Genomic DNA, 27,767 nt, shown 5'->3' on the forward strand with positions numbered 1-27,767 from the left:
AATGATGCCCAGGGAAGGAAATGTATTATTACCCAGGTCTGGCCCTCTTGTGACCTCAGCCTCCCTGGTGTGGTCAACTCTTAACGTCCTCTAAAATACTCCAGCAAGTCAGTCAGTCTGAAGTCCCACACCACCAGGTTTAGGAACAGCTACTTTCCTACAACCATCAGGTTCTTGAACTGACCTGCACAACCCTAACCCTACCTCAGCAACAGAACACTATGGATCCCACACTAACGCCATTACTGGGGTACATACAGGGGATAAGAGCAGAGTTAACATTACTGAAAAACTCATTTTTACAAACAAAACTTCAACAGTAATTCAGAAATATAATAACAAATGCTTAAGTGAAATACAACTTCATTACCAAATGAGTCATTAATTATAACGTGATCATCTCTTCATTTAAATCAATTTTTATCAACACAACAAGGAATTCAGTGCCATAAATTGATGTGTTGTGTTTGTACTGTGTCTACATTATGCAGTGAGACACTGGAAAATTGCCTAGGCAGCACTTCCAATGCACATAATTCATGAAAAGCTGGCATGGCTTGGAAAAACTTGAACTACCGCAAACCTCAGGTTGCTGACATGTAATTTCTTTATTGAGTGCCCGAGGGTTATACACACAAGTTGTTGGAGGTGCCAGGAAAAGCTGAGGAGGCCATTAGAAAGGCTTACAAGATTATTGGCTTAATACAGACGCACAGAGTGCAAAAGTAATTAAGGCCTTTTTAAATTCTTAGCAAGTCAGGCAGCATCTGTGGAGGGAAACAGAAGTCAGGGAGGCAGGAACTTGCTGACAAATACAGGCACCACTGCCTGTATCCCTCAGCACAAGAGCCACTGCTCGGGATCCTTGCATGAATATGCATGTCTCAAAGTTAATGACTGGTCCTGAGGTTACAAGGAGAGGATGTGTAGGCTAGGACTTTATTCCCTGGAACGTAGGAGATTGAGGGGTGACCTGATAGAGGTGTATAAAGATCATGAGGGGCATAAACAGGGTGAAAGCACACAGTCTTTTTCCCAGGGAGGGGGAGCTAAAAACAAGAGAACATAGGTTTAAGATCAGAAGTGAGAAATTTAGAAGGGACATCAGGGGCAGCTTCTTCACACAAAGGGTGGTGCGTATTTGGAATGAGCTGCCAGAAATAGTGGTTGAGGAGGGCACATTAGCAACGTTTAAAAGCCATCTAGATAAGTACATGGATAGGAGAGGTTTAGAGAGCTATGGACCAAATGCGGGCAGATGGGACTAGCTCGCTGGGCAACACAGATCCACTCCCTATTGAAGTCTAGGACTGCAGCATTCAAATCAGGCAAACCTGACCTGTACAAGAAATCGAGATATGACCTCTGTAAAGCTATCAGAGATGCCAAGAGATAATACCAGTCCAGAATCACGTCCAAGACCAGCCGCCACTTGTGGCAGGGTTTACCAAACAAAGTCGGGCAGCATCACCGATAACAGCGCATCCCTTCCCAATGAGCTTATCATATTCTATGCACGTTTTGAACAGAAGGGAATTGGTTTGCCACCACCCGCCCTGACAGCCTCCAATGCGCCTGAACCCACAGTCACCGTTGCAGACATAAAATCAGTCTTCCGGAGAGTGAACCCACGGAAAGCATCTGGCCCGGATGGTGTCCCTGGCGGTGTCCTCAGATCCTGTGCAGAACAGCTGGTGGGGGTATTTGCAGACATTTTTAACCTCTCCCTGCTTCAATCTGGGGTTCCCACCTATTTTAAGAAGATCACTATCATCCCGGTACCTAAGAAAAACAAGGTAACGTGCCTTAATGACTACTGCCCGGTGGCTCTGACATCCACCATCATGAAGTGCTTCAAGAGGCTGGTCATGGAACACATTAACTCCAGCTTCCCAGAAAACCTCGACCCAATGTAACTTGCCTATCGCTGAAACAGGTCTATAGTGGATGCCATCTCCCTGGCCCTACACTCATCTCTGGAGCATATGGACAGTAAAGACACCTATGTTAGACTATTGTTTATTGACTAAAGCTCCAACTTCAATACTATAATTCCAAGCAAACTCATCACCAAACTCTGCGACCTGGGACTCAACGTCTCCCTTTGCAATTGGATCCTTGACTTCCTAACCAACAGACCACAATCAGTAAGGATAGGCAGCAACATCTCTGCCACAATTATTCTCAAAAATGGTGCCCCACAAGGCTGCGTCCTCAGCTCCCTACTCTACTCCCTATACACTCATGACTGCGTGGCCAGATTCTGCTCTAACTCAATCTACAAGTTTACAGATTATACGACCGTAGTGGACCATATCTCAAATAACTGAGTCAGAATACAGGAAGGAGATAGAGAGCTTAGTGACATGATGTTATGACAGCAACCTTTCCCTCAATGTCAGTAAAATAAAAGAGCTGGTCATTGACTTCAGGAAGGGGGCGGTGCACACATCCCGTTTACCTCAAAGGTGCTGAGGTCAAAAGGATTGAGAGCTTCAAGCTCCTGGGAGTGAACATCACCAATAGCCTGTCCTGGTCCAACCACGTGGAGGCCACGGCCAAGAAAGCTCAACAGCACCTCTGCTTCCTCAGGAGACTAAAAAAATTTGGCATGTCCCGTTTGACCCTCATCAATTTTATCGATGCACCATAGAAAGCATCCTATCCAGGTGCATCATGGCTTGGTACAGCAACTGCTCTGTTCGTGACCATAAGAGACTGCAGAGTTGTGGACACAGCCCAGCACATCACGGAAACCAGCCTCCCCTCCATGGACTCTGTCTATACTTCTTGCTGCCTCAGTAAAGCAGCCAGCATAATCAAAGACCCCACCCACCCTGGACATTCTCTCTTCTCCCATTTCCCATTGGCAGAAGATACAAAAGCCTGAAAGCACATACCACCAAGCTCAAGGACAGCTTCTACCCGTTATGACTATTGAATGGTTCCCTAGTACAATAACATGAACTCTTGACCTCACAATCTACCTCGTTATGACCTTGGACCTTATTGTCTACCTGCATAGCACTTCTCTATTGCTGTGACACTTTATTCTGCATTCTGTTATTGTTTCACCTTATACTACCTCAAAGCACTGTGTAATGAAGTGAATGTGTGAACGGTATGCAAGACAAGTCTTTCATTGTACATTGGTACATGTGATAAATAAACCAATTCCATTTCAGATTCTATTTGAATCACCACCATCATTCACACTTACTACTGTAAATTATTTTCCAAAAATTGGCCTTAAAACAAATTTAATGATTAATATGCCACCAAAATTGATTGTGTCTAGGAATAGCATCCAAGGTGTGTCATACTAGAGGTGAAATGCTGACCGTGGTCACCTCCAGTGAAAGCGGCAGAAAGCAGTGATGTTTATGAATTCAGAGAAGAGGAAGCTTCGTATTTTGCTATCACACCTTTCCTGATATTACCAATGGCACACTCTTTCTAACTGTGGACACGTCACAATACAGCAGCCCATTTGTGGTGAGCTCCCTCTATTGGTCAGATCACACAGCCAGCTAGTTGTTGGTCTTGGACAAAGCTACTGGTTCATGTAATGCATGTGACCTCCATAGAACCATACAGCACAAAACAGGCCCTTCGGCCCACCATGTTGTGCCATCCATTAAACCACCCTCACACTACCTAACCCCTTCCTCCCGCATATCCCCCCATCCCACACTCCTCCATGTGCCTATCCAACAAGCTCTTGAATCTGTTCAATGTAGCTGCCTCCACCACCACCCCTGGCAGTGCATTCCATGCACCAACAACTCTTTGGGTGAAAAACCTCCCCCTGACATCTCCCCTGAACCTCCCACCCATAACCTTAAAGCCATGACCTCTCGTCTTGAGCATTGGTGCTCTGGAAAGGAGGCGCTGACTGTCTACTTTATCTATTCCTCTCAGTATTTTATATACCTCTATCATGTCTCCTCTCATCCTCCTCCTTTCCAGTGAATAAAGCCCTAGCACCTTAAGCCTCTCCTCATATTCAATACTGTCCAATCCAGGCAGCATCCTGGTAAATCTCCTCTGCACCCTCTCCAACGCCTCCACATCCTTCCTATAATGAGGCGACCAGAACTGAACACAGTACTCTAAGTGTGGCCTAACTAGAGTTTTGTAAAGCTGCATCATCACCTCGTGGCTCTTAAGCTCAATCCCGCGACTTATGAAAGCCAACATCCCATTGGCCTTCTTAACTGCTCTTTCCACCTGTGAGGCAACTTTCAATGAACTGTGAATATGAACCCCCAGATCCCTCTGCTCCTCCACACTGCCAAGTACCTTGCCATGGACCCAGTACTCTGCCCTGGAGTTTGTCCTTCCAAAGTGTACCACCTCACATTTCTCCGGATTGAACTCCATCTGCCACTTGTCAGCCCAGCTCTGCATCCTATCAATATCCCTCTGTAAGCTCTGACAGCCCTCCACACTATCCACAACACCGCCTATCTTAGTGTCGTCCGCAAACTTACTAACCCAGCCCTCCACCCCCTCATCTAAGTCATCTATAAATATCACAAAAAGTAGAGGTCCCAGAACCGATCCCTGCGGGACACCACTAGTCACTGCCTTCCAATCCGAGGGCACTCCTTCCACCACAACCCTCTGCTTTCTACATGCAAGCCAATTCCTAATCCACACAGCCAAGCTTCCTTGGATCCCTTGGCCTCTGACCTTCTGAAGAAGCCTACCATGAGGAACCTTATCAAATGCCTTACTAAAATCCATGTAAACCACATCCACTGCACTGCCCTCATCAATCTTCCTGGTCACCTCCTCAAAGAACTCTAACAGGCTTGTGAGGCAAGATCTTCCCTTCACAAAGCCATGCTGGCTGTCCCTAATCAGTCCATGTTTCTCAAGGTGTTCATAAATCCTATCCCTTAGAATCCTTTCTAACAGCTTACCCACCACAGACGTGAGACTCACCAGTCTATAATTCCCTGGCCTATCCCTGTTACCTTTTTTGAACAAGGGGACAACATTCGCAACCCTCCAATCCTCCGGCACCATCCCCATGGACAACGAGGACTCAAAGATCCTTACCAGCGGTTCAACAATCTCCTCCCTAGCCTCTCAAAGCAGCCTGGGGAAAATCCCGTCAGGCCCCGGAGATTTATCTGTCTTAATATTATTTAACAACTTCAACACATCCTCTCTCTTAATATCTACAACCTCGAGAACATTACCCCTACCAGCACTCCCTTCCGCATCATCAAGACCCCTCTCCCTGGTGAATACCGAAGAGAAGTACTCATTGAGAACTTCTCCCACTTCCGCTGCCTCCAGGCAAATTCTCCCACCTTTATCCTTAATCAGACCTACCTTTACCTTAGCCATCCTCCTACCCTTCACGTACTTGAAAAAGGCCTTGGGATTTTCCTTAACCCTACTAGCCAAAGCCTTTTCATGTCCCCTTCTAGCTCTCCTCAGCCCTTTCTTAAGTTCCTTCCTTGCTACCCTATATTCCTCACGGGCCCTGTCTGAACCTTGCTGCTTATACCTCACGTATGCTACCTTCTTCTCCCTAACAAGTCGTTCCACCTCTCTCGTCACCCACGGTTCCTTCACCCTGCCATTCCTTTTCTGCCTCACCAGGACATATTTATCCCTAACATCCTGCATAAGATCCCTGAACATCAACCACATCTCCATGATACATTTTTCTTCAAAAAGGACATCCCTATTTACACTCCCAAGTTCTCTCCTTATAGCCTCGTAGTTCGCCCTTCCCCAATTGAAAAACCTCTTGCCCTCTCTGCACCTGTCCCTGTCCATGACAATTTTAAAGGTTATGGAGCAATGGTCACTGTCCTCCAAATGCTCACCCACCCATCAGGAGTCTGGAATTGGGTGGGGTGGGGTGGGGTGGGACCTCCCCAACCCCACCCCACCCAATTCCAGACTCCTGCCCCCACACACTGCAGCACAAAACATGATAGATATCATATGTGTCCACATCTGGAAAAAGTGTAGAAAAGATTTATGAGAATGCTGCCAGGACTCAAGGGCCTGAGTTATAGGGAGAGACTGGGCAGGCTGGGGCTTTACTCACTGGAGCGTAGGAGAATGAAGGGTGACCTTATTGAAGTGTATAAAATCGTGAGGGGCATAGACAGGGTGAATGCGCACAGAATTTTTCCCAGCGAAAGAGAATCAAGAATTAGAGGGCATAGGTTTGGGGGGAGAGATTTAATAAGAATCTGACAGGCAACTTCTTCACACTGAGGGTGGTGTGTATATGGAACAAGCTGCCAGAGAAAGTGGTTGAAGCAGGAACAATGATAACATTTAAAAGACAGTTGAGCAGATTTATGGATAGGAAAGGTTTAGAGGGATTTGGGTCAAACGTGGGCAAACGGGACTAGCTTAGATGGGCATCTTGGTAGGCATGGACCAGTTGGGCCGAAGGGCCTGTTTCCATTCTGTATGACTCTATGACCTGACCTTGCCCTCCATCCCAACGCTGGAGGTATAGCAAATATACATCCTGGCTGTGTGGCACTCCCTCAGTACTGCACTGCAAGGATCTGACCAAGGATCTTGGGCCTGGAACATGAACTGTTTCTCTTTCAATGGATGCTGGCTGACCTGCAGAGTGTTTCCAGCATTTTCTGCTTCAACTTTAGATTTCCTTCATCTGCAGATTTTTGATTTTCCTGCACTGAGAAAGTCAGCCAAGATCATTGTGGGCAAGACTCTGATGTGGGACTCAAGCGAGGATTCTAGTTATTAAGGTACTGAAAACATTATCAAGCACAAATGCACAACATTAAAGCAGAACAGACAGAAATTATACAAATAAAATCTGTACGTGCTGCTTTACTTTAAATTCAGGTGATGCACCTTCTGTTCTCAATCTGGCTGGAACAAACCTGGAAAAATTCTCTGGGGAATAAACGCGAGGGAGAGAAGCTTGCTTCAAGGATAAGCTTCCCATTTATAGCAAGGATTAGCATGGCTCAGTTGCATTATCAGGTGGAGTTTAACATTAAAATCCAACCTCTGACCCAGTGCAACCATCACAGGATTAAAAAGCCATTTACAGCACTTTTACTCAAAGACTCATTTCAGAGTCTTGAATTTCAAAGTCTATTATTTTGTAGATAAGTGTGCACAATGTATGTTGGTACAATCTCTGCTTCCAGGCCACTGTGTCCAAAAATAAAAGAAATCCATGTCAAAGCTTTAACAATGCATGCCCCCTGGAATAAAACAAGACTGAGAAGGCATGATGTTTGATGCAGAGATCAGGCACATCTTCAAAAGTGCACCCACAACAGCGACAATTAACACGTGAAAGCAGTTCATCTGAAACATGGACATAATCACAGGTTTAGGTCAGCTCAAATCTGGAAAGTCTGTTCCGATGACAACAAAGCCTCAGGAGCAAAGGCAGGAGGAATGGGGTGTGTTATATCAGAGTCTGAAGCAACCAGTGTTTACATGGGGACATACAGAGTGGAGATGAGTAATTAAATAAAACCAACAGGTGGAAGGAGGGACACACAGCAGCTCACTACCAAAGGTTTGACAACTTTTAAGAAGTTTCCCTCCTCTCTTCGACGGGAGTTCTATGAGACCCTCTCTCACCGTTCTCCCTCTGTGGTCTCTGCTGCTCCCCGGCTCTTCAACCACACTCTCACCCAGACTCCCTACAGCCTGACCCACTGAGTTCCTCCAGCATCTCGTGTGTTGCTCCAGATTCCAGCATCTGCAGTCTCTTGTGTCTCCGGGTGGATGGAGGGGATTAAATTTCACTACCTCCAGTGTCAGCTACTCTCAGCCAAATACTTAGTAGCAGTCTTAGCTTCTTGACAATGTTTTTAATTATTTAGGTGTACTTCAACCATTTTCAAATGTCTCTGTTCACTAGAGGTATTTAGAAACCGTAAAAAGGCCTTTGGCAGCACTGGCAGACAGATGCCACCAGGGCAGCTCTTGAAGGGGGCTTCAGTTAGCGCTGCATCAGGTTTAGCCATGCAGATCAGCCATAGCTGTGAGACCCCAACATCGTTGGGAGCTGCGTTGCCACAAAATGTGAGATCACGGAGATAGAATGCAGACACGAGCGGGAAGCGTACGGTGGGGCCAGATTATTCTCACCATTACTTATTTATAAATTCCACGTTACCAAATTGTATACTATTGAATAATTCTCACATTAACCAAATTTTTACAGATGCACCATAGAAAGCATTCTATCCGGATGCATCACAGCTTGCCCTACCAAGTTGTGATGCATCCGGATAGAATGCCAAGACCGCAAGAAGTTGCAAAGAGTTGTGGACGCAGCCCAGTCCATCACGCAAACCAGCCTCCCCTCCACTGACTCTGTCTACACTTCCCACTGCCTCGGGAAAGCAGCCAGCATAATCAAGGACCCCTCCCACCCTGGACATTCTCTCTTCTCCCCACACCCATCGGGCAGAAGATACAAAAGCTTGAGAATGTGTACCACCAGGCTCAAGGACAGCTTCTATCCAGCTGTTATAAGATTCTTGAATAGCCCTCTAATGCAATAAAAATGAACTCTTGATCTCTCAATCTACCTTGTCACGGCCCTTGCACTTTATTTGTCAACCTGCACTGCACTTTCTCTGTAACTGCAACACTATATTCCACATTCTGTTTCCCTTTTTACTACCTCGATGTACTGATGTATGGAATGATCTGTCTGGATGGCACGTAAGCAAAAACTTTTCACTGTATCTCGGTACACATGACAATAATAAACCAATAACATACCCAATTTTTTGATCTGGTTAATGAACGACTTTTCAACTTAATACAAAATACTTGAAGCCCTGTGTTAAGATGTGTTTATATCAAATTTGAACCATGCAGCCAAACCTGCAGCAAGAATGCACTTGGAAACAGCAATGACTAAAAACTGACCAAAAGTCTACCCAAGTGTGCTGTGAAGAACCAAGGGGTTTTTACTGTACTTTTACAACAGACTGCGAGCTGAAGGAAATGATGAATCTCACTGTATGTGTTCAATGTACATGTGACAAATACAAAAAGGGGAACTAAACTACAGGTCACCTTCTCTGTAACCCTGAAATAAGGCTATCAACAGATTTAGGTCAACCCATAAGGAACAACCAGGGTTCCACCATCTGGATTTATGCTCAATGGCTCAATTGGTAAAAGATCATATTCATTTCTAGAGTTATACCAATTCACCAGAACCTTCTAGAATGCTAAAAACTAAGGCTTTTCCTGTCAAAGCATCTTTGTTGTGATAATGGTCAAACATCAAACAGAATAACACTGATGTAGACTGGTTCACCAAATCAACCAATGGACTCACAAACATGATACAGGTGTGGAGAGCATGTGACATCAATCAAATTGTCATGGGTGCGATTTTCATATTGGAAAATACGGAGGGGTCAGGGAAATGTCATGCAACTTGCAAGGACTGGACTGATCCCTTATGCATGGGAACAGGTTTCTTTGAGGGATCAAAGTTTTTGAGTTGGATGAGTTGGACTCACTTAGATGAGTTATGTTCAAAAACATCTAGAGTTCAGGGGTTACACGAGTAACATTTAAAGCTGGAGGGCAGATTGCAAGGGAGCTGCGGGCAGAGGTGATAACCTGTACAGGTGGGTACAGACTCCTTCGAGTGATCACTGGAGTGGATTTCATTCAAAGTTGGAGAGGAGTATGTGCGAGCTGAGGCTGTAGTTATGGCTACGGTTACAGGTTTAAGCTATGTAAAGCTGTTAGAATTCAGAGATCATATTAGTGCAAAGCATTTTGGAGACATTTATGTCATGTAATCATTGGTAGCATCTTGTAACAACCAACACTATATTAATTATAGTGTCTGTAGTTATATTATTTTGTTTGTGGCATTCACTCAGTTTTAATAAGCTTTTTAAGGAGTTCTGGGCTGGGCTGCTCTGCTAGCCTTGACTAATTTTACCCCAGTTGATAGGTTGAAGTTGAGTTCAGATGATGGGTTGCAAGAGGCGCCAACCTACAACAAATAGAGAAAGACCATACTGCAATGTGGTTAACCTCAATGCCAAGGGCACCCATTGTGCACTTGCACTATAACACTCCAAGCCCCATATTATGACCTCGCCTTAACCTGCAGCTGTTTATTCCAACAAGTCAGTGATAGCAAACTTCTGGAGGCTGCTTTCTACATTTTTGAGAAGGCATGCAACAATGTGCAGTTTAGAGATGGACCTACATATTTTCTCAGGGCACACTACAGCACTGTAAATAAAATCCCTCACTGCACTTTAACAATGCCCAATTTGAGCACTATGAAAGATATTTGTTCCCAGTTGCATTTCAGTGGGCTGCTGCGGGAATGGAATAACATTGTGCTCAGTAATAAGATCCGCAGGGTGTATTAGTGCATTGTGTGCCACAGTATAAAACCTGGGTTATGCGCATGACTCCCACAGATGGCGAGTCTTGACCTTGGCCACATTAATAGCAGAGGTCGCAGCTGAAGGAGGGTGCTCCCACACTCAGGCATGGTTACCGTTTACTGACAGTGCCAAGAGCAGAGTAGAACTTGAGCCAATTTTATCCTGCAGAAATTAGGGGTAGAGCCACTGTGCGCTGGTAACGGATGGGGTGCCAGTCAGGTGGGTTGTTTTGCCCTGGAGAGCATCATGTTTCTTAAGAGTTGGAACTGCACTCATCCAGGCTCATGGGGCACTCCATCACTCACTTGACTTTTAAGTGGTGGAAAGGGTTTTTGGAGATTCAGGGTGCAAATAACTCCGAAAGCATCCTGTGCTCTGTTCTTGGAGACAATGTGTTTATCTGACTGGTCCAGCTTTAGTTTTTGGTTAATGGTTAATGGTGACTCTACATGCTGATGGATTCACTGAAATGATATACACATCAGATCCAACCAGGATGGCAAGTTTCCTTCCCAACATACAGCCTGACCAAACTCGTTGGCTATGTGTGATGATCTGACAGATTCATGGCCATAATTACTGGTCCCGGCACCTGGGGTAATTATATTCAACAATTAAATAAATCTGGAATAAAACACCAGTATCAGTAAGGCTGCCATGAAACCACTGGATTATTGCAAAAACACTACTTGTTCACTGTGCTCTTCAGTTTAGTTAGTTTAAGTTTATTGTCATATACACCAGGGTGCAATGAAATTCCTTGTCCACTTGAAGCTCACAGAGTAAGGAGTGTACATGGTAATAATAAATACAACGGTAAGTACAGAACGAGTGCAAAACAGCAGAATGATGCAAAGTATAGTAGTGTAGTCTGAAGTAATGCAAAAAGAAATGCTAATGTAATAACAACAGAGTAACCGCGAGAGGTAGAATTGAGAGTCCGAGAACATGGCAGCACCACCGGGAAGGGGACGTGAGAGAGGGGATTGGCTCAGAAGTCTGACAGCTGTGGGGAAGAAGCTGTTCTCGAGTCTGGACATCCGGGCTTTCAAGCTCCTATATCTTCTCCCAGAAGGTAGAAGAGAGAAAAGTGAATGGCCAGGGTGGCTGGCATCCTTGACTATACTACTACCAGCCTTCCTGAAGCAACGCACTGTGAAGATTGGGAAGAAATCTGCCTCCCTTACCCAGTCAAGCCTATATGTGACTCTAGACCAACAGCAATGTGGCCAACTCTTCCCCGCCATCTGAAATGGCCATACAGGTCACTCACTTCTGGTGACAATTTGGGAAGGCCGACTCTGCAACACCCACATCTCACCAGCTTATTTTGCTTATTCATTCATGTCATTTTATTTGGCATGGTGGGACTTGAACAGTAGTTCCACTGGATTAATATTCTAGCCTCTGAATTATTAGTCTAGTCATGTGAGCACAACTCTATCACTGCTATGTGATGTACAGACTTGTTTGTGTCATAATTTTGAAGCTTAGTTTACAATAAGGAAGTAGCTAGTTAAAAAAATAAATGGTTGTTGTTGTAGGACAAGAGTCCCACACTTTTCTTGCACACCAATTTCTAGGTTTACAAGCTACACATGCATGCTCATGAGTAATTATAATTTCATATCCCCTTAAGTGCCACTAAAAATAAATAACATTGTCAAATAATTCTTTATATAGTCCCCATTCTTTCTGTTTCTCACCAGAGGAGATGGTGATTACCCCTCAGCCAACCCCCTCAATCATGTGCCTGAGCCAATCCTGACTTCCTTCTGTAAACCCCTAGGCCAACGATCCACAAGTACCAGTCTATCCAGCCCAGACCCGGGCACGCACGTCAGGGTGCGGTTCAGTTTAGCAATGATTCAGTCGCGTTCTAATTTATATCCAAACAGACCTCCATGTTCCATTCTTGTCCTGTAAAACATTTTGGTACACTATCACCAAGCTTTTGTTTTATTATTTAGGAGGTGGGCATTACTAGGTGTATCTGCATTTACTGCCCCTCCCTAATTGCCTTGTATCTCAAGGAACGGTTAAGAGTCAACTGCACTTATGGGTCAGGAGTCACACATTGGCAAGACTGTGAAGGAGAACAGATCTCCTTCTCTGAAGACATGACTGTACCAGATTAACCTTTACAGCAATCCAGTAGTTTTGTGGTTACCTTTACTAAGACTAGCTGCTTTAAGTGCAGGATTTCATTTAATTACTTGAATTTAAGTTCTCCCAGCTGCCATGGTGGGATTTGAACTTGTGTCTCTGGATCAATGGTCCAGTGACTTCACCACTCTGCTACCATAGTCCTACAGTAGGATAAGAGGCACACACTTGGGGCATAAACCAATGGACCATGGATCAATTGGACCAAGTGGCTTGGCTAATTGTCAATCCTACCACCTTATATGGCTGGGAGTTAAACTGTTCTTATCGCTCCTTGGGGGGATTCACTTTTTCACAGCAAGTTATCGAATAATAATGCAAAGAATTTAAAGCTATCCTCTAGAGTTATCCCCCAAATCCTGGAGTGAAGGGACAACATAGAAGATTCCTGACCCATCCATAGCAGCCATTAGAATCATAGAATAATACAGCACGGAAACAGGCCCTTCGGCCCAACACGTCCATGCTGACCAAGGTGACCACCTAAGCAAGTACCATTTGCCCACATTCTGCTAAACCTTCACTATTCATGTACCTGTCCGAATATCTTTTAATTGGTCAAAGGATTTATAAAGAGCAACTAATTTCTGGCTTACCACTTATCTCACACTCGTACGCTTAAAGGTCAAGCAACTGCAGTTCCACACAACATGCATAATGCATGCCTTGATATAATATTACTTTCTTTATTAATATATCCTACGCCTTACAATCAATAATAACACAAGATATTTGGCCTTAATATGAGGCCTTAACCACACTTGGAAAATACTTCAAGACGTGTGCTGCCTTACTGCTTAGTGGTTGGAAAATGGACATTACAGCGTCTAAAATGGATGCTCAAAATCAATTGTTCATGGTGTAATGTTAATTTTACAACCCTTGTAATTCAGGATACATTGCAGTGAAGCCAGAATCAGCTATTTTGGAGATGCTTGTTGAAATGCAATGCTTCAGTGAAGGGTGATGTGTAGCAGTGAAAGGAAGCAACATTTGCAGAAGTCACAATTCAGTGCGCGAGGAATAAATCCATTTTCCCTCAATACTCTTTCTACAAACAAGCCTTGGGAAAGAAATTCATCAGCTCGTTCCACAGGAATGGCAGGAGACCATTCAGCCCCTCGAGTCTACTCTCTCTTCGATGATCAATTGCTCAATCTTTCTGTTTTCATTCCAGAATCCTTAATCCCCCAGAATAAGAAAAACCCGAGTCTCAGTTTAAATTGTTTGCCAGCCTCAGCTACGTTCTGGCAGGGGAGAAAGTGCAAGATTTGTGTGAAGTTCTTCCCGACTTCACGCCCAAGGAGCCCGGCTCTAACTCGCTCTCCCCCACTTGTTTCCATCTACCTTTTCTGAAATACCTGAATCACATCTCCCCTCAAACTTCAATGTCCAAATGACTACAGTCTATAAAATCTCTCATAATTTGAACCTTTCATACCATTTCCCGGGGCAGAAATTTAATGGGTCCTTTAAATCTATTCCAGCTTCCCATCTGTCCCATTTCCCCAGTTATTTCCCTGTAATCTATTCTCCCTGACACACCCATTAACTCTACCCTGATTAGCCCACACCCACCTACATAGGGGCAATTTCCAGTCACCAATTAACCTACCAACATCTTTAGGAAGAACCAAACCACCTGAGGGAAATCCACAGAGTCACCAGGAGAATGAACTAAGGCCACACAAACAGCACGGGCAGTTGGGTCTGAAACCAGCTTGCTGGAGTCTCTGCCTCACTGCTGCCCAAGCTCCAGCCTCAGTCTGCTACACCTGGATCATACTCCCTGCAAGATCTTCCTGCAGTCTGCTCAGAAATGATCCTGTGCACTACCCCAGCTCAAAACAGAACTTCACCGACACTCAGAGCTCAAGTCTTTTCCCCAGGGTTGGGGAATCAAGAATTAGAGGGCATAGGTTGAGGGAAGAGAGGAAAGATTTAATAGGAACCTGAGAGATAACTTTTTCCACACTTTAAGGTGGTCAGTATATGGAACGAGCTGCCAGAGGAAGTGGTTGAGGCAAGTACAATAACAATGTTTAGCAGACATTTGGACAGGTACATAGATAGGAAAGATTTAGAGACAGAAGGGTCAAACACAGGGAAATGGGACTGCTTAGGTGGGCACAAACTAGTTGGCCAAAGGGTCTGTTTCCGTGCTGTAACAGAAGTATAGACAGCTACTACTGTGTTAGCTTAGTAATCTTTACTTCCTTTTCTCATTTGTTTTCAATTTTTGGATCTGGACAAAACTAACAAGGTGAGCATCCCACCTTTCCCTGCACCGAGTGGCTTGCTGGGCCATTGAAAACTCATCCATATTTGGTGGCTATGGAGTCACATATCATCCAAAACCAGCCAAGACTGGCTTATTTTGATCCTTGTGAACCAGATAGATTTTCACAAAAATCCAGTTTTGTAGTTGTCATTACTTTTTATTCAAGTTCCACACTTTTAATCTGAATTTAAATTCCACAGCTGTCATGGGGGTTGTGAACTTGGGTCCTTGGATTGTTAGACCAGGCCTCCGAGTTACTGGTGCCATAACTGACGACTGCACCAGCATCAGTGCGTAATTCTCAAAAGTAGTTTCATGTCACACTGTGGCAGTCATCTCCAGGAACTGGAACTGCAGCTCAAGCTTCTGGGTCTTCACACCAACAAGGGAGACCAGTGTTGTCATACGACTCCAAGTCTTCGAGGGGAGTTGGGGGTGGGAGGAGAAGGAAGAGGAGAGAATGCAAAACATGGAATAGAGAGAAATGCAGGTGGGCTCCCAAAACTGAAGCATGGAATATGCAAGAATGCCACAAGGGAAGCTGCAGTTCTGCCTCAGAAGCTCAGAGATCCAGTTGTAGTTCTCCATCAGAGTGTTTGCAATGAATGTCACAAACATTTAAATTGTGTGTTTGTGTTTTTACATTTGGTGCGTTTGAGAGTTGACCAGAAAAATAAACACAAGATAACGTGAGATGGAGGCACCTGTGTGGACCTTAAACTACAGTAGAATGCCCTGTTTTTGTGCTGGAAACACTCTGTACCCTTCCCTACTGAATAAAGCATTCAATATCTTAAATTATGCAGACTTAGTGATTCTTTAAAGGGAAAAATCTGAAAAATTCTAGGTGCCCTTATACACTGCAGAATTTACACCAAGACCACTGCCTGCTGAGAAGTCAACATGATTATTCCATGTCCTGGGCAACATTCCTCCCTCAATTAACACCACCATCAACAAATCATTTGGTTTTAACGCCTTTGCCATTTACTGAATCTTCTTTTGCGTAAAGTCGTAAGCCAAAGAACAACCTTGACTCCACCAAAGTAATCTATTGGTTGTGAAATACACTGTGATGGGCATGGGATGCAGTAATAAGGTCCTAAATAAATGCAAGCTCGTTGTGACAAAAGGGATGTTGTGAATCAGTACAAAACAATGCAGTTTCATATATACACTGTTCCCTGGATAAGATCTTTTTATTAGTCACACGTACATCAAAACACAGTGAAATACATTTTTTTTGCATAGTGTGCTGGGGGCAGCCCGCAAGTGTCGCCACGCTTCCAGCACCAACATAGCATGCCCACAACTTCCTAATCTGTACGTCTTTGGAATGTGGGAGGAAACCGGAGCACCCAGAAGAAACCCACACAGACACGGGGAGAACGTACAAACTCCTTACAGACAGTGGCTGGAATTGAACCCGGGTCGCTGTAAAGCGTTACGCTAGCCACTACACTACTGTGCCTGCACAGGAGACTGCGGATGCTGGAATCTGGAGCAACAGACATTCTACTGGAGGAACTCAGTGGGTCGAGCAGCACCTGTGGGAGGAATGGAACTGTCGACAAGTCAGGTCGAAACCCTGCATCAGTTCTCATTTCCCTGTATACAGCTCCTCAGAATACACAGTTCCCTGCTTGGAGCTGCCTTGCAGACCACTTTTATTCTTCCTAACACTGAGGTAAGGACTCCCCAGTACTCCAGAAAAAGACATTCCTTTGACCACGTGTTGCTGTGCTGGGAGCTGGCTCAAATCCCTGCTTTCTGCTGGCACCCCTCGGCAATGTATTGCCTCACAGCTCAGTGTGGAGAGGCTGCCTGTGAACATAGGACAGCACAGCACAGTATAGGCCCTTCGACCCACGATGTTGTGCCAACCTATATAGAGACCAACTCCTTGATCAATCTAACCCTTCCCTCCTACCAGCCTATAACCGTCCATTTTTCTTGCATCCATGTGTCTATCCAAGAGTCTTCTAAACTTCCCCACTATATCAGCCTCTACCACCACCCCCAGTAGAGCATTCCAGTCACCCACCACTGTGTAAAAAAACCTACCTCTGACATCTCCCCTAAACTGTCCTCTTCTGACCTTAAACTGGAGTCCTCTGGTATTGACCATTTCCACTCTGGGGAAAAAGGTGCTGGCTGTCCACTCCATCTATGCCCCTCATAAATCTTACACACCTCCATCAAGTTGCCTCTCATCCTGCATCACTCCAAAGAGAAAAGCCCTAGCTCGCTCAACCTTTCCTCATATGACATGTTCTCCAATCCAGGCAACACCCTGGTAAATCTCCTTTACACTCTCTCTAAAGCTTCCACATTCTTCCTATAAAGGAGGCGACCAGAACTGAACACAGACCAGCTCTGAGATCTGGGGCTTGGAGCTGCCCCCGGCTGGTACAGTGGGCATCCATTGCTGGGGACTGGCAGCTCCTGCACCGTGTGTTGACCAGATCGTGTGGTCTCCCTCTGCCATCTCCCCCTCTCTATTTGGCTGCAGAAGAGAGAGCAGTGGATCCAAGTGGTCAACACACGAAGCAGGTGCTACCAGTCCCCAGCCACACTCACTGTGCTGGTCAGGAAGAGGCCCCCGAGCCCCATACCAGTGGCCAGACTGCTCACCTGACCTGCCCAACACCAGCCTCTCCACACTGAGCAACAGGGTGATTCATTGCTGTGAAAGAGGCAGGTTACAGCAGTGCTGCCGGTTTTGTATCTATCTATAGATAAAGCTATAATGAAACCCTTTGATCACTCCAGTTCCTGGGACACATCCTGAAGGCACTAAGTGAGGCACCGGTGCACTGATACAGGGTTTCGACCTGAAACATCAACTCCATTTCTTCCCACAGATGCTGCTCAACCCGCTGAGTTCCTCCAGCATCTTGTGTGTTGCTCCAGATTCCAGCATCTGCAGTCTCTGGTGTCTCCAAGGTACCAGTGTATTTGCAAAGCAGGGAATCAAATATTGGAAAAAGTTCAGTTTTAGATCAAGGAGCTTACAATTAACAGCATATTGTCCCTAGTCACTCCCTGCTGAGAAGCCTCTTTGCTGAATAAATATTTGCAACAAATACTCTACATAAAACCAAAAGTGTACTTTGGGCACTGACCTGATTACCAACTGTTTTATCAAATCAGAGCTTTATTGTCCTACATTATTTCTCCTGGTTCCTGTGATATCTTCCAAGCTGAGCGGCATGTGGAAAGGTTGGACCCAAAAGAAAATCACTCACCGCACACTTGGGTGTGAATTCTTCTATTCAATTTTGGGACATTTCAAAACCTTAACAATCATCTCTTATGTTTCAGGCATTACATTCTTTCCCTAACATGAAAACATTTCACAGTTTCCAACAAAGGGAGGCTACCTTCTAGAGTTCATTCTGCAGTCAAAGAAACAGTAACGAGGGGGAAACCAAACCAGCACTGGACTTAGTTGACAAGATCCTATATTCAAATAGCTACCATCTCCTGTAGGCTGCTCTCATCGCTACTTGGGCAAATGTATTACAAAATTTAGTCAGTGCCAACTGAACCACAGAAGCAGACGTACAGTACAGGCAGAGGCCATTCAGCCCATCAGGTGCGTACTGACTCTGAGCAATCCTCCTCCCTTATCCTCTCCAAAAGATGCTGCAAATACTCTTTCCAGATATCTTTCAGGCTCCTTTTTGGACAGCACATTGAATCTGCCTCCATTGCTACCCTAGCAGTGTATTCCATCCCCAAACCCTTGTTGCATGAACAAGTTTCTATGTATGCGACTTCCTGGTTTTTTTTTGCCACTTTCATTTTATGTCCCCTCGTTCTCAAGTCCTCTGTCAATGGTTGCTTCTCAATACTCCTAAGTACTTCCGTCAGATACCCTTGCAACCACCCCTCCCCCTCTCAACTTAGTTCTGGGTCCACCTGCCCTTCACCTCTTCCCTAATGGACCCCGTTATCACCTTCCTTCATTCCTCATCAGATTCCAGCACCAGTAGCCTTTGTGTTCCCGTGAATCACCCTGCAGCCGCTGTCTCCACCTTCCCCTTCCCTGCCCGGCTCCATCTTCCTGCCTGCCTCCATCTCTCATGTCTCCCAACTCCACCCCTCCCGTACCTGGGTGAATCTGCCCCCTCCCTCCCACCCCCCAACCCTCAGCCCACCAATCACCTCTGGCTTCTGTCTGACCACTCCCCCTTCTCCTCTTTATACCGGCCATCTCCCCTCTCAGTCCTGATGCAGGGTTTCGACCCAAAACGTCGACGATTCCTTCCCACCACAGATGCTGCCCGACCTGCTGAGTTCCTACAGCAGATTGTTTGTTGCTCCTTGCAACCTCCTCTGATTCATGGAGAACCACCCCAGCTTCCCTTGCCTGTCTGCATTACTGAAGTCCCTCTGGCAGCTCTTCATCACCTTGTCAAGGACAGGGTATTCAGGCAATAAATGCTGCCCTAATCCGTGAAGCCCACACTTGTGAATTTTAATGGAATGAGAAGGGAAGAGGTTACAAAACACACTTAGAATAATTTTGCATTGTAACAAAGTTAATTTAGAATAAGACTTGCGCTTTTGTCACATCTTTCACACAACTTTCAGGATACCCAAAGTATTTGTGTCCACCTTTTGTACTACTATGGACTTGTCTCTGATTGTGCAAAAACATTAGTGCAAAGGTCTGTTTTTTTTCTCTTTACTGTCTTGTACAAATTAAGTACAATTTATGTTGTGTGTGTTGTCTGTACCTACGTGCCTGTGATGCTGCTGCAAGTTTTTCCACTGTACCCGTACCTCACTGTACTTGTGCACATGACAATAAACTCAACTTGACTTCGTGTCATCGTTGTATTGTAGGAAACGTGCCAGCTGACTTGCACACAGCAAGATCCCAGGGACAGCAAAGACTAAATAATAGTTTGTTCGTGATGTTGATTGAGAGCTGTCATATCAGCCAAGACATATGCATTTTACCCTAATAGATCTCTCACAGCAGCCGAGGGTCTCAGTTTAACATCTCGTCCAAAACACAGCAACCCCAGCAGTGCAGCACCCTCGCACTACTGCATTGGAGCATCAGCCCAGATTTCTATGTTCAAGTGCCTGTTTGAACTCTGAGGAGCATGCTAACCAGAGACTTTTCAGGACAATCGCTTCAATACACATGACCAAGCCAGCCTCACTATTGGTGAATTACCACTGATGTGCAATGCACCAATGAACTTACTCTTTGGGAAGATAACTTTATTCTGAAGTTTGAACTTAAGGTTTCCTCATTAACCAGAAACTGAAACAAAAGCAATCTGAGTGGGGAGAATACAAGGCAAGAAAATACCCCAAACAATTATTCCAGGTGAGAACACAATTCACTTACACTTCTTCCAATGCAGTGGGCTGCATTCGGAGTACATCTCCAATGTAGTCTTCTGTCTCCGCCCCCAGCTCTGTTTTGACAACTGACACCCCTCCACTCTCTCCCTCAGTTTTGAGGAAAGGTCCCTGATCCTAAACAGTGACTGGTTCCGCTTTCCACAGATGCTGCCTGACTGGCCAAGTTCTTCCAGCATTTCCATTCTTGTCTCGGGTTCCAGCACTTGCAGTTTTGTTTTCCCGAGGGTACATTCCCATTTGAAGAGCCTAACACTTATTTACACTATTAACAACATTGCTGAGAAGAAAGTTGGACATGATCACACATCGGCCAAAAAAGGTGGATAAAGTGGTCATCACAACAGTGCTGTAAGCACTTGCTCCTGTTTCCTATATTACAAAAGCAGTCACACTTCCAAAGTGGAGACACAAGACGATGCAGTTCAGAGGAACAGTACCTCATATCCCGCCTTGGTAGTCTCCAACCTGACAGCACGAACATCGATTTCTCTAACTTCCAGTAACCCCTCCCTTCTATCCCTGCTTTGTTTTCCCTTATCCCACTGGCCCCATCACCCCTTTCCTCTCCCCCGCCCTCTCGACCTGCCCATCACCCACACACTCCTCCCACCGGTTCCCCTCCCCACCTCCTTCGCTTTATTCCCTGGTCCACTGTCCTCTCCTATCAGATTCTGTCTTCTTCAGCTCTTTGTCACTTCCACCCATCACCTCCCAGCTTCTTACATTATGCCCACCCTCCCCCTGCTCCATTTGCCTATCTTCCCCCGCCCCCCTCACCCGGATCCATCTATCACCTGCCAGCTCTTGCTCCACCCCTTCCCCCCACCCTTTTACACTGGCCATCTCCCCCTTTCGTTCCAGTCCAGATTAAGGGTCCCGATCTGAAACGCTGACTGTCCATTTCCCTCCATGGACGCTGCCTGACCTGCTGAGTTCCTCCAGCATCTGGTGTGTCGCTCCACCATTGTGCAGGATCAAGAGAGGCTTCAGAGGTTGTAGTCTCAGCCAGCTCCATCACAGGCACAACCCTCCCCACCATCGAGGACATCTTCAAGAGGCGGTGCCTCAAGGCAGCATCCGTCATTAAGGATCCTCACCATCCGGGACATGCCCTCTTCTTGTTACTACCATCAGGGAGGAGGTACAGGAGCCTGAAGGCCCACATTCAATTCAGGAACAGCTTCTTCCCCTCCGCCTTCAGATTTCTGAACAGTCCATGAACACTACCTCATTATTCCTTTTGTTTTGCACTATTTATTTATTTTTGTAACTTATAGTAATTTTTTTTGTCTTGCACTGTACTGCCGCCACAAAACAACAAATTTCACAACACATGTCAGTGATAATAAACCTGATTCTGACTTGTTTGATTCCTTAATGTTGAAGTATTCAAGAAACTACAAATGGGATCTGATCACTCAGGCACTGGAATGACTTTAGCTGGGGATCTGGCAGATTCATTGCACCAATGTCCTATTCTGAGTTTTGAGAGATACTCAAGAGGCCATGGAGGAAGAGTTTTTGAAACCGCAATTATGGACGAAAAAGAAAAGTGAATTATTTCCCTACAATATAGGAGGTCATTCGGCCCATTGAACCCATGCCAGCTCTCAGTACAATCCCATCACTCCCATTTCCCCACTTATTTCCCTGTAACACTTTCTCTCTCACACCGATTAAACCCCTCCCTCCGATTCTGCCATCGCCCACCTGCACTACGGGTAATTTATACACAGCCAAGTAACCTACCAACCCATGCGTGATATTGGAGGAAATCCAAGTTTGCACAGGAAATCCATAAAGTCACAGGGAAGGGGTGTAAACTGCACACAGACAGCAAGGGGTCAGGATCGAACTCTGGCTGCTGGAGCTCTGAGGCAGCAGCACCACCTGCCGCACCCCCGTCCCAGCCAGGACTACAATAAAATCCAACAAGGAATCAAAAAGAGTCACTTGCTTGGGATTTCAGATTAATAGGGATGTGGAACTAGTTGACCTTCAAGACAGACATAGATCCTACACCCACCATTCAAGTGAAGAATGAGAAGCTGCAATGTCTCTTTGAATCACGTGGTGTAGAGTGGTCTCGTCACAGATGGGTGCACAGTGGGACCTCATAATAAATATGGGGAGAACTAAAGCCATGCCCCAATCTACACTGGGGGAAATCGGTGGTGGAGAGGGTCAGCAGCTTTAAATTCCTGGGCTTTCACATATCAAATGACCTGTTCTGGACCCAGCACATAGATGCATCACAAGGGAGGCACAGCAGCGTCTTTACTTCCTTAGAAGGTTAAAGAGGTTCAGCTTGTCACCGAACACTTTAACAAACTCCAACAGGGGTACTGTTGAAAGTATCCTGACTGGTTGCATCACGGTCTGGGACGGCAATTCGAATGTGCAGGAACGTAAGCAGCTGCAGAGAGTAATGGACTCAGCCCAACACATCACGGACACATCCCTCCCCACCATCAGTAGTAGCTACAAGAGGTGCTGCCTCAAGAAGGCAACATCCATCATCAACGATCCCCATCTGGGCCGTGCCATCTTCTTGCAGCTACCATCGGGCAGGAGGTACAGAAGCCTGAAGTCCCCACACCACCAGGTTCAGGAACAGCTACTTCCCTTCAACCATTCGGTTCTTGAACTCACCTGCACAACCCTAATCACTACCTCTGTATAGCAACACTATGAGCACTTTGAACTACAAAGGACTTTTTTTTTGTTCTAATTGTGTGTTCTTGTACAATTTTGTATAATATGTTAATTTACATTTTTCTTGTGAATATTGTATATCAGATGCTAGTGCCCGTGATGCTGCTGCAAGTAAGTTTTTCATTGCACCTGTGGGTACATATACTTGTGCACGTGACAATAAACTCGACATTGACTTTGAAGCCTTTACAGATTAGAATTGAAGGCACAGTCGCAGTTCACAGCATCAAGACCAGTCATGCACAAAAAAATGAGAGCCAAAGACTTGAGCATCGGGACTGTTTGATCATCTCCAAGAGGGGCAGCACTCTCACTGATGCATTACATTTGTGTTTCACAAATGCAAAGCAACTTCCAGTACCTCTCCAAGTGTGTCCTCCAGAAGCAATTAAGTAATTAGCACAAGTTGAAGTTCCTGTTTTAATCATTTCCTTCAGCAAACCAGCACTTCTGTGTGAATTAATCCTGTGCTTCAGAGCTGTGTTCTATGCTCCAGAACAGCTTGTAAGTGCAGGCTAACCAATGGAGGTTGGAATTCTACCAACCTAGATTCTACCCAGCATTTTAATGTTCCACATCATAAGGGAAAATAAAATGGAAGGGGAAATAGTGGAAGGAAATGAAATGGGAAGACAGACTTGTTGGATATGAAACAGTTCACATCCACATGGGGTTCTAAAGGGCAGCAAAGTTAATGAGGTTAGAAATGTGTCTATTGTTATAATGTTGGAAATGCAGCAGGCAATGAACTGCTCATCAAAGAAAACATCACCTTAGAAGTTTACAACATTAAAGGAAGCCATTCAGCCCACCAGGTTGACGCCAGTTCCCACCTCCCAGGTCTTGCCTATGGCCTTGCAGGTTACAGCTCTTCAAGAGCTCTTCCAGGTACTTCTGTAGGAGGGATTCTGCCTCTGCCAGCCCTTCAGGCAGTGAATTCCAGAAGTAATTTTATCCCAACCTCTCTCTTTTCAGTTAATAGAAATCCAAGTCCTTGAATTAACAGCTTCCCCGGGAAGGGAAACAGAACAAATCCCTGCCAATAAAACTCCTCTGGAAACCTCGTTTCACTGGCTGTATAAAATTTCCAATGTTAATGATCTGGTATTTACCAGTAAAATCCAGGTCATGAATTAAACTTTGGGATGGAAAGTCCAAAAACAGTACTGTACACAGACTCACTATATCATCTGTTAAATTACAACACTGACTACACTTCCAAAATACTCTACTGGCTGTAAAGCACTTCTAGGACATTTTTGGTTTGTGAATGGAGCTGTAGACAAACAAACCTTTTAAAAATTACATTATGCTCTGCTCTTTGAATACACCTTCAGTTACCGCTAGAGACCCCTCACGTGAGCATTCCATTTTCCTCCCCTACTGCAATCTCTCTTCACCCACTTTCCTTAACTAAACTATTTTAGGAGAGCCTGCTTCAATCACCAGGCTTAAGTCACAGCATTTCACTGTGTGTGCAAAGTGTGACACAAGGAAAATAGAACTTGCAACTTCTGGTTCAGTATAGCACACAGGTATAGATCGTTAAATTCTATTACAGAACCCAGCCTGCTCCCATGGAAACAGCAGCCACTCAACAATGGCTGAAGAGTTGTGAGTGAGGCAGAATAAATCCTCTCAGGGTTTCTCCCTACCTACTCCTGAACCTTAAGGACATCTCAAGAGAAGGCACAAAATCAATGAGCCAGAGTTAACTACTTGCCAAAGTCCTTACGTGATCAATAGGCAGCAAAAGACCATTAATGACCAAGAGATGACGTTTATAATCACCAGCTTACCTATCTGAAGTGGATCCTTAACTGCCCGCACTCTGAAAAGTTGCTCCCCTCGTTGGAATTCATCAGCACTGCCATTAGCCAAGCACGAGTACAACCTGAAGGCAAGATAAGAGCCACTCAATTAAGTTATAACAACTGAAACATACTGCACTAAGGAATGCATGGAACACACATTGCACAGAATTACCATGGCTGTATGGAATGGCTCCCCAAACTCCCCACTCTCCCAAGCTTGGACCAGATGCAGAAGACGCACCATGCTGACCCACATACTCAGGAGATGGGCAGCAAGGAGGATTCAGGTGACATGGTCTTGAGGCTTTGCCCTAGAACATCCTGGACAGTGAGTAAACCTAAGGGCAGGGCTTTGCCTTGTGTCAAAGTCATGAGGTGTTTTCTAAAACAAAGAAGGTTTTTGCGTCTCTGATATATTATTTAAACATCACTAAACTCGCCCTTCTCCAGGCCGGGAAATTCCCTTCAACTGAATGGGTCTCTGATCCTGCACCAGGCCAGTCTGACGTGGGACTGGAGAAGGCACAATTCCCTAGGCTGGCTCTGCAAAATCCAAGCAAGACTGAGCTTCGTGTGGACGGTCAGAAGGAGTGCCAACACCTGTCAATCAATTGGTTCACGCCTAGCCCTGTAGCATGTCCAGGAGTAACTTGCCGATGAACATCTGAATGTTGGGAGCTTTCTCTGGAACCGGCAGCATGATTCAGCCCAATTTCCCCACACAGAAGCAGGCCATGGTGCAATGGTGTGTGCTCCTAGTGAGACCCCTCCAGCTCTATCGTTTCTAACCCCACCTGTACATCCTGCTAACCTTCCTTCCCACTGTACTTAATCCCACTTCCAGTTAAATGCATCGATGCTATTCTCCTCAACGGCTCCTTGAGGGCAGAGAGTTCCACATTCTCACCACTTTCTGGGAAGTGATGGCTTCCTTTGTAGAGTAGCCAGTGAATATCTACCATCCATAAACCGTTGTTCTGGGATCCCTCTCTCGGTGCACAGTAAGTATCGTGGAACTTCAACTATTTGAAAGGTGTCCTCTTAAACCAAAAAAAATTCAAAGGTGGTACAGAAATTAACTTATTTTTGAAACATCATTTCCCCCATCAAAAGTACTTTATAGGTTATTGAAGGACCTGTGTTTAACCCCCATGAGAAAGCAGGTAAGTGGCAGCAATGAACAAGGATAATGAGTCTTATACAATCACAAACAATGAAGATAAAGACATAGACAACGTCCTACAGCATGGAAACAGATCCTGCAGCCCAGTCAGTCCACGCTGACCAGCAACCACTCATTTACACTAATCTTATTTTATTCTCCTCACATTCCTATCAACTCTCACTATAACTTATAACGAGCCTTCCCAGCGTAAGGACTACCAGGCCGCAATACTCAGTGTGAATAAATGACTCCCACAAACACCAAGCAAATAATCAGTGGGTTGACCCACCGAGTTCCTCCAGCAGATTGTTTGTTGATCCAGATTCCAGCATCTGCAGTCTCTTCTGTCACCAAGCAAATAATAATGGACAACTCTTCACAAGCAACAGATCAGACTCTTGAACAGACCTCCTATGTGATAAAGATGAACTCTTGATCTCTCAATCTACCTCATCATGGCCCTTGCATTTGTCTACCTGCATTGCACTCTCTCTGTAACCAACACTATACTCTGCATTCTTTTATTGTTTTTCCTTTTCGACTACCATGATGTACTTATCTACAGATTGTCCATATGGCGTTAGGATGCTTCCACTCCAGATTTTAATAAACCAAAAGCACGCAGGACTGAGGAGCAGCAGGATTTCCAACACCCACACATAAATCACCGTCCCTTGGCAGACCAAACCTCAGGGCCAGCATCCATTCACTTTGACAGCAGGCTGCAAAACAATCTGCCACTAACCCACAGAAATAGCCCCTCAGAAAAGGCCTGTGGGAACAGATGGAGGATGACTATGGTTTTCAGGGTCTAGACCAACGATACTGTTGGATGGTATTTTACATTTTTGTTCCACATCGTCCACACACTACAGACATGTCATTGTTGGTAGAATCTCAGATAGCAACGAGGCGGCATACAGTGAGATAGATCGGCTGGTTGAGTGGAGTCGCAACAATAACCTCGCACTCAGTGTCAGCAAGACCAAGGAACTGACTGTGGACTTCAGGAAGGGGAATTTGGGAGAACACACACCAGTCCTCATTGGAAGGGGTAGGCAGCTTCAAGTTCCCGGGCGTCAACATCTCGGAGGATCTATCCTGGGCCCAACACATTGATGCAATCACGAAGAAGGCACGCCAGCGACTCTACTTTGTTAGGAATATTAGTAGATTTGATATGTCGCCAAAGACAAATTTCTATAGATGTACGGTGGAGAGCATTTTGACCGGTTGCATCACCGCCTGGTACAGATGCTCCAATACACAGGATCGCAAGAGGCTGCAGAGGGTTGTAGACTCAGCCAGCTCTGTCACGGGCACAACCCTCCCCACCACCGAGGACATCTTCAAGAGGCGGTGCCTCAAGAAGGCGGCATCCATCACCAAGGACCCTGATCAGCCATGACATGCCCTCTTCTCGTTACCACCATCGGGGAGGAGGCACAGGAGCCTGAAGACCCACACTCAACGATTCAGAAACAGCTTCCTCCCCTCTGCCATCAGATTTCTGAATGGTCTATGAACTTATGAACTCTACGTCTTTTTTTTGCACAATTTATTTATTTTTGTAATTTATTCTAATTTTATGCCTTTGCACTATACTGCTGCTGCAAAACAACAAATGTCATGTCATCTACATCGGTGATAATAAATCTGATTCTGATGGTAAAGAGTTCAAGAATCTGGCACTTTGAGCCATAACACCAACTGTGGGCACTAATCTGCCAACAGGAGGCATTAAATCTTGCAGTTGAATCCTTTTGGCAAATCCTGAAGTGAGGGCTGAGGTTGACTGACTGTGGCAGCTCATTAGAATT

General features: G+C 45.3%; 1 protein-coding gene across 1 annotated transcript in view; it reads right to left on the bottom strand.

Moving 5' to 3' along the window:
* zswim8 (zinc finger, SWIM-type containing 8) overlaps positions 1–27,767 on the bottom strand; it is a 198,279-nt gene that overhangs the window by 107,090 nt on the left and 63,422 nt on the right. Inside the window, 1 exon segment of the mRNA XM_052041760.1 lies at positions 24,768–24,862. Coding sequence (XP_051897720.1) covers positions 24,768–24,862 — 95 coding nt within the window.

This window comes from Pristis pectinata, chromosome 30, assembly GCF_009764475.1.
Source record: "Pristis pectinata isolate sPriPec2 chromosome 30, sPriPec2.1.pri, whole genome shotgun sequence".
NCBI lineage: Eukaryota > Metazoa > Chordata > Chondrichthyes > Rhinopristiformes > Pristidae > Pristis > Pristis pectinata.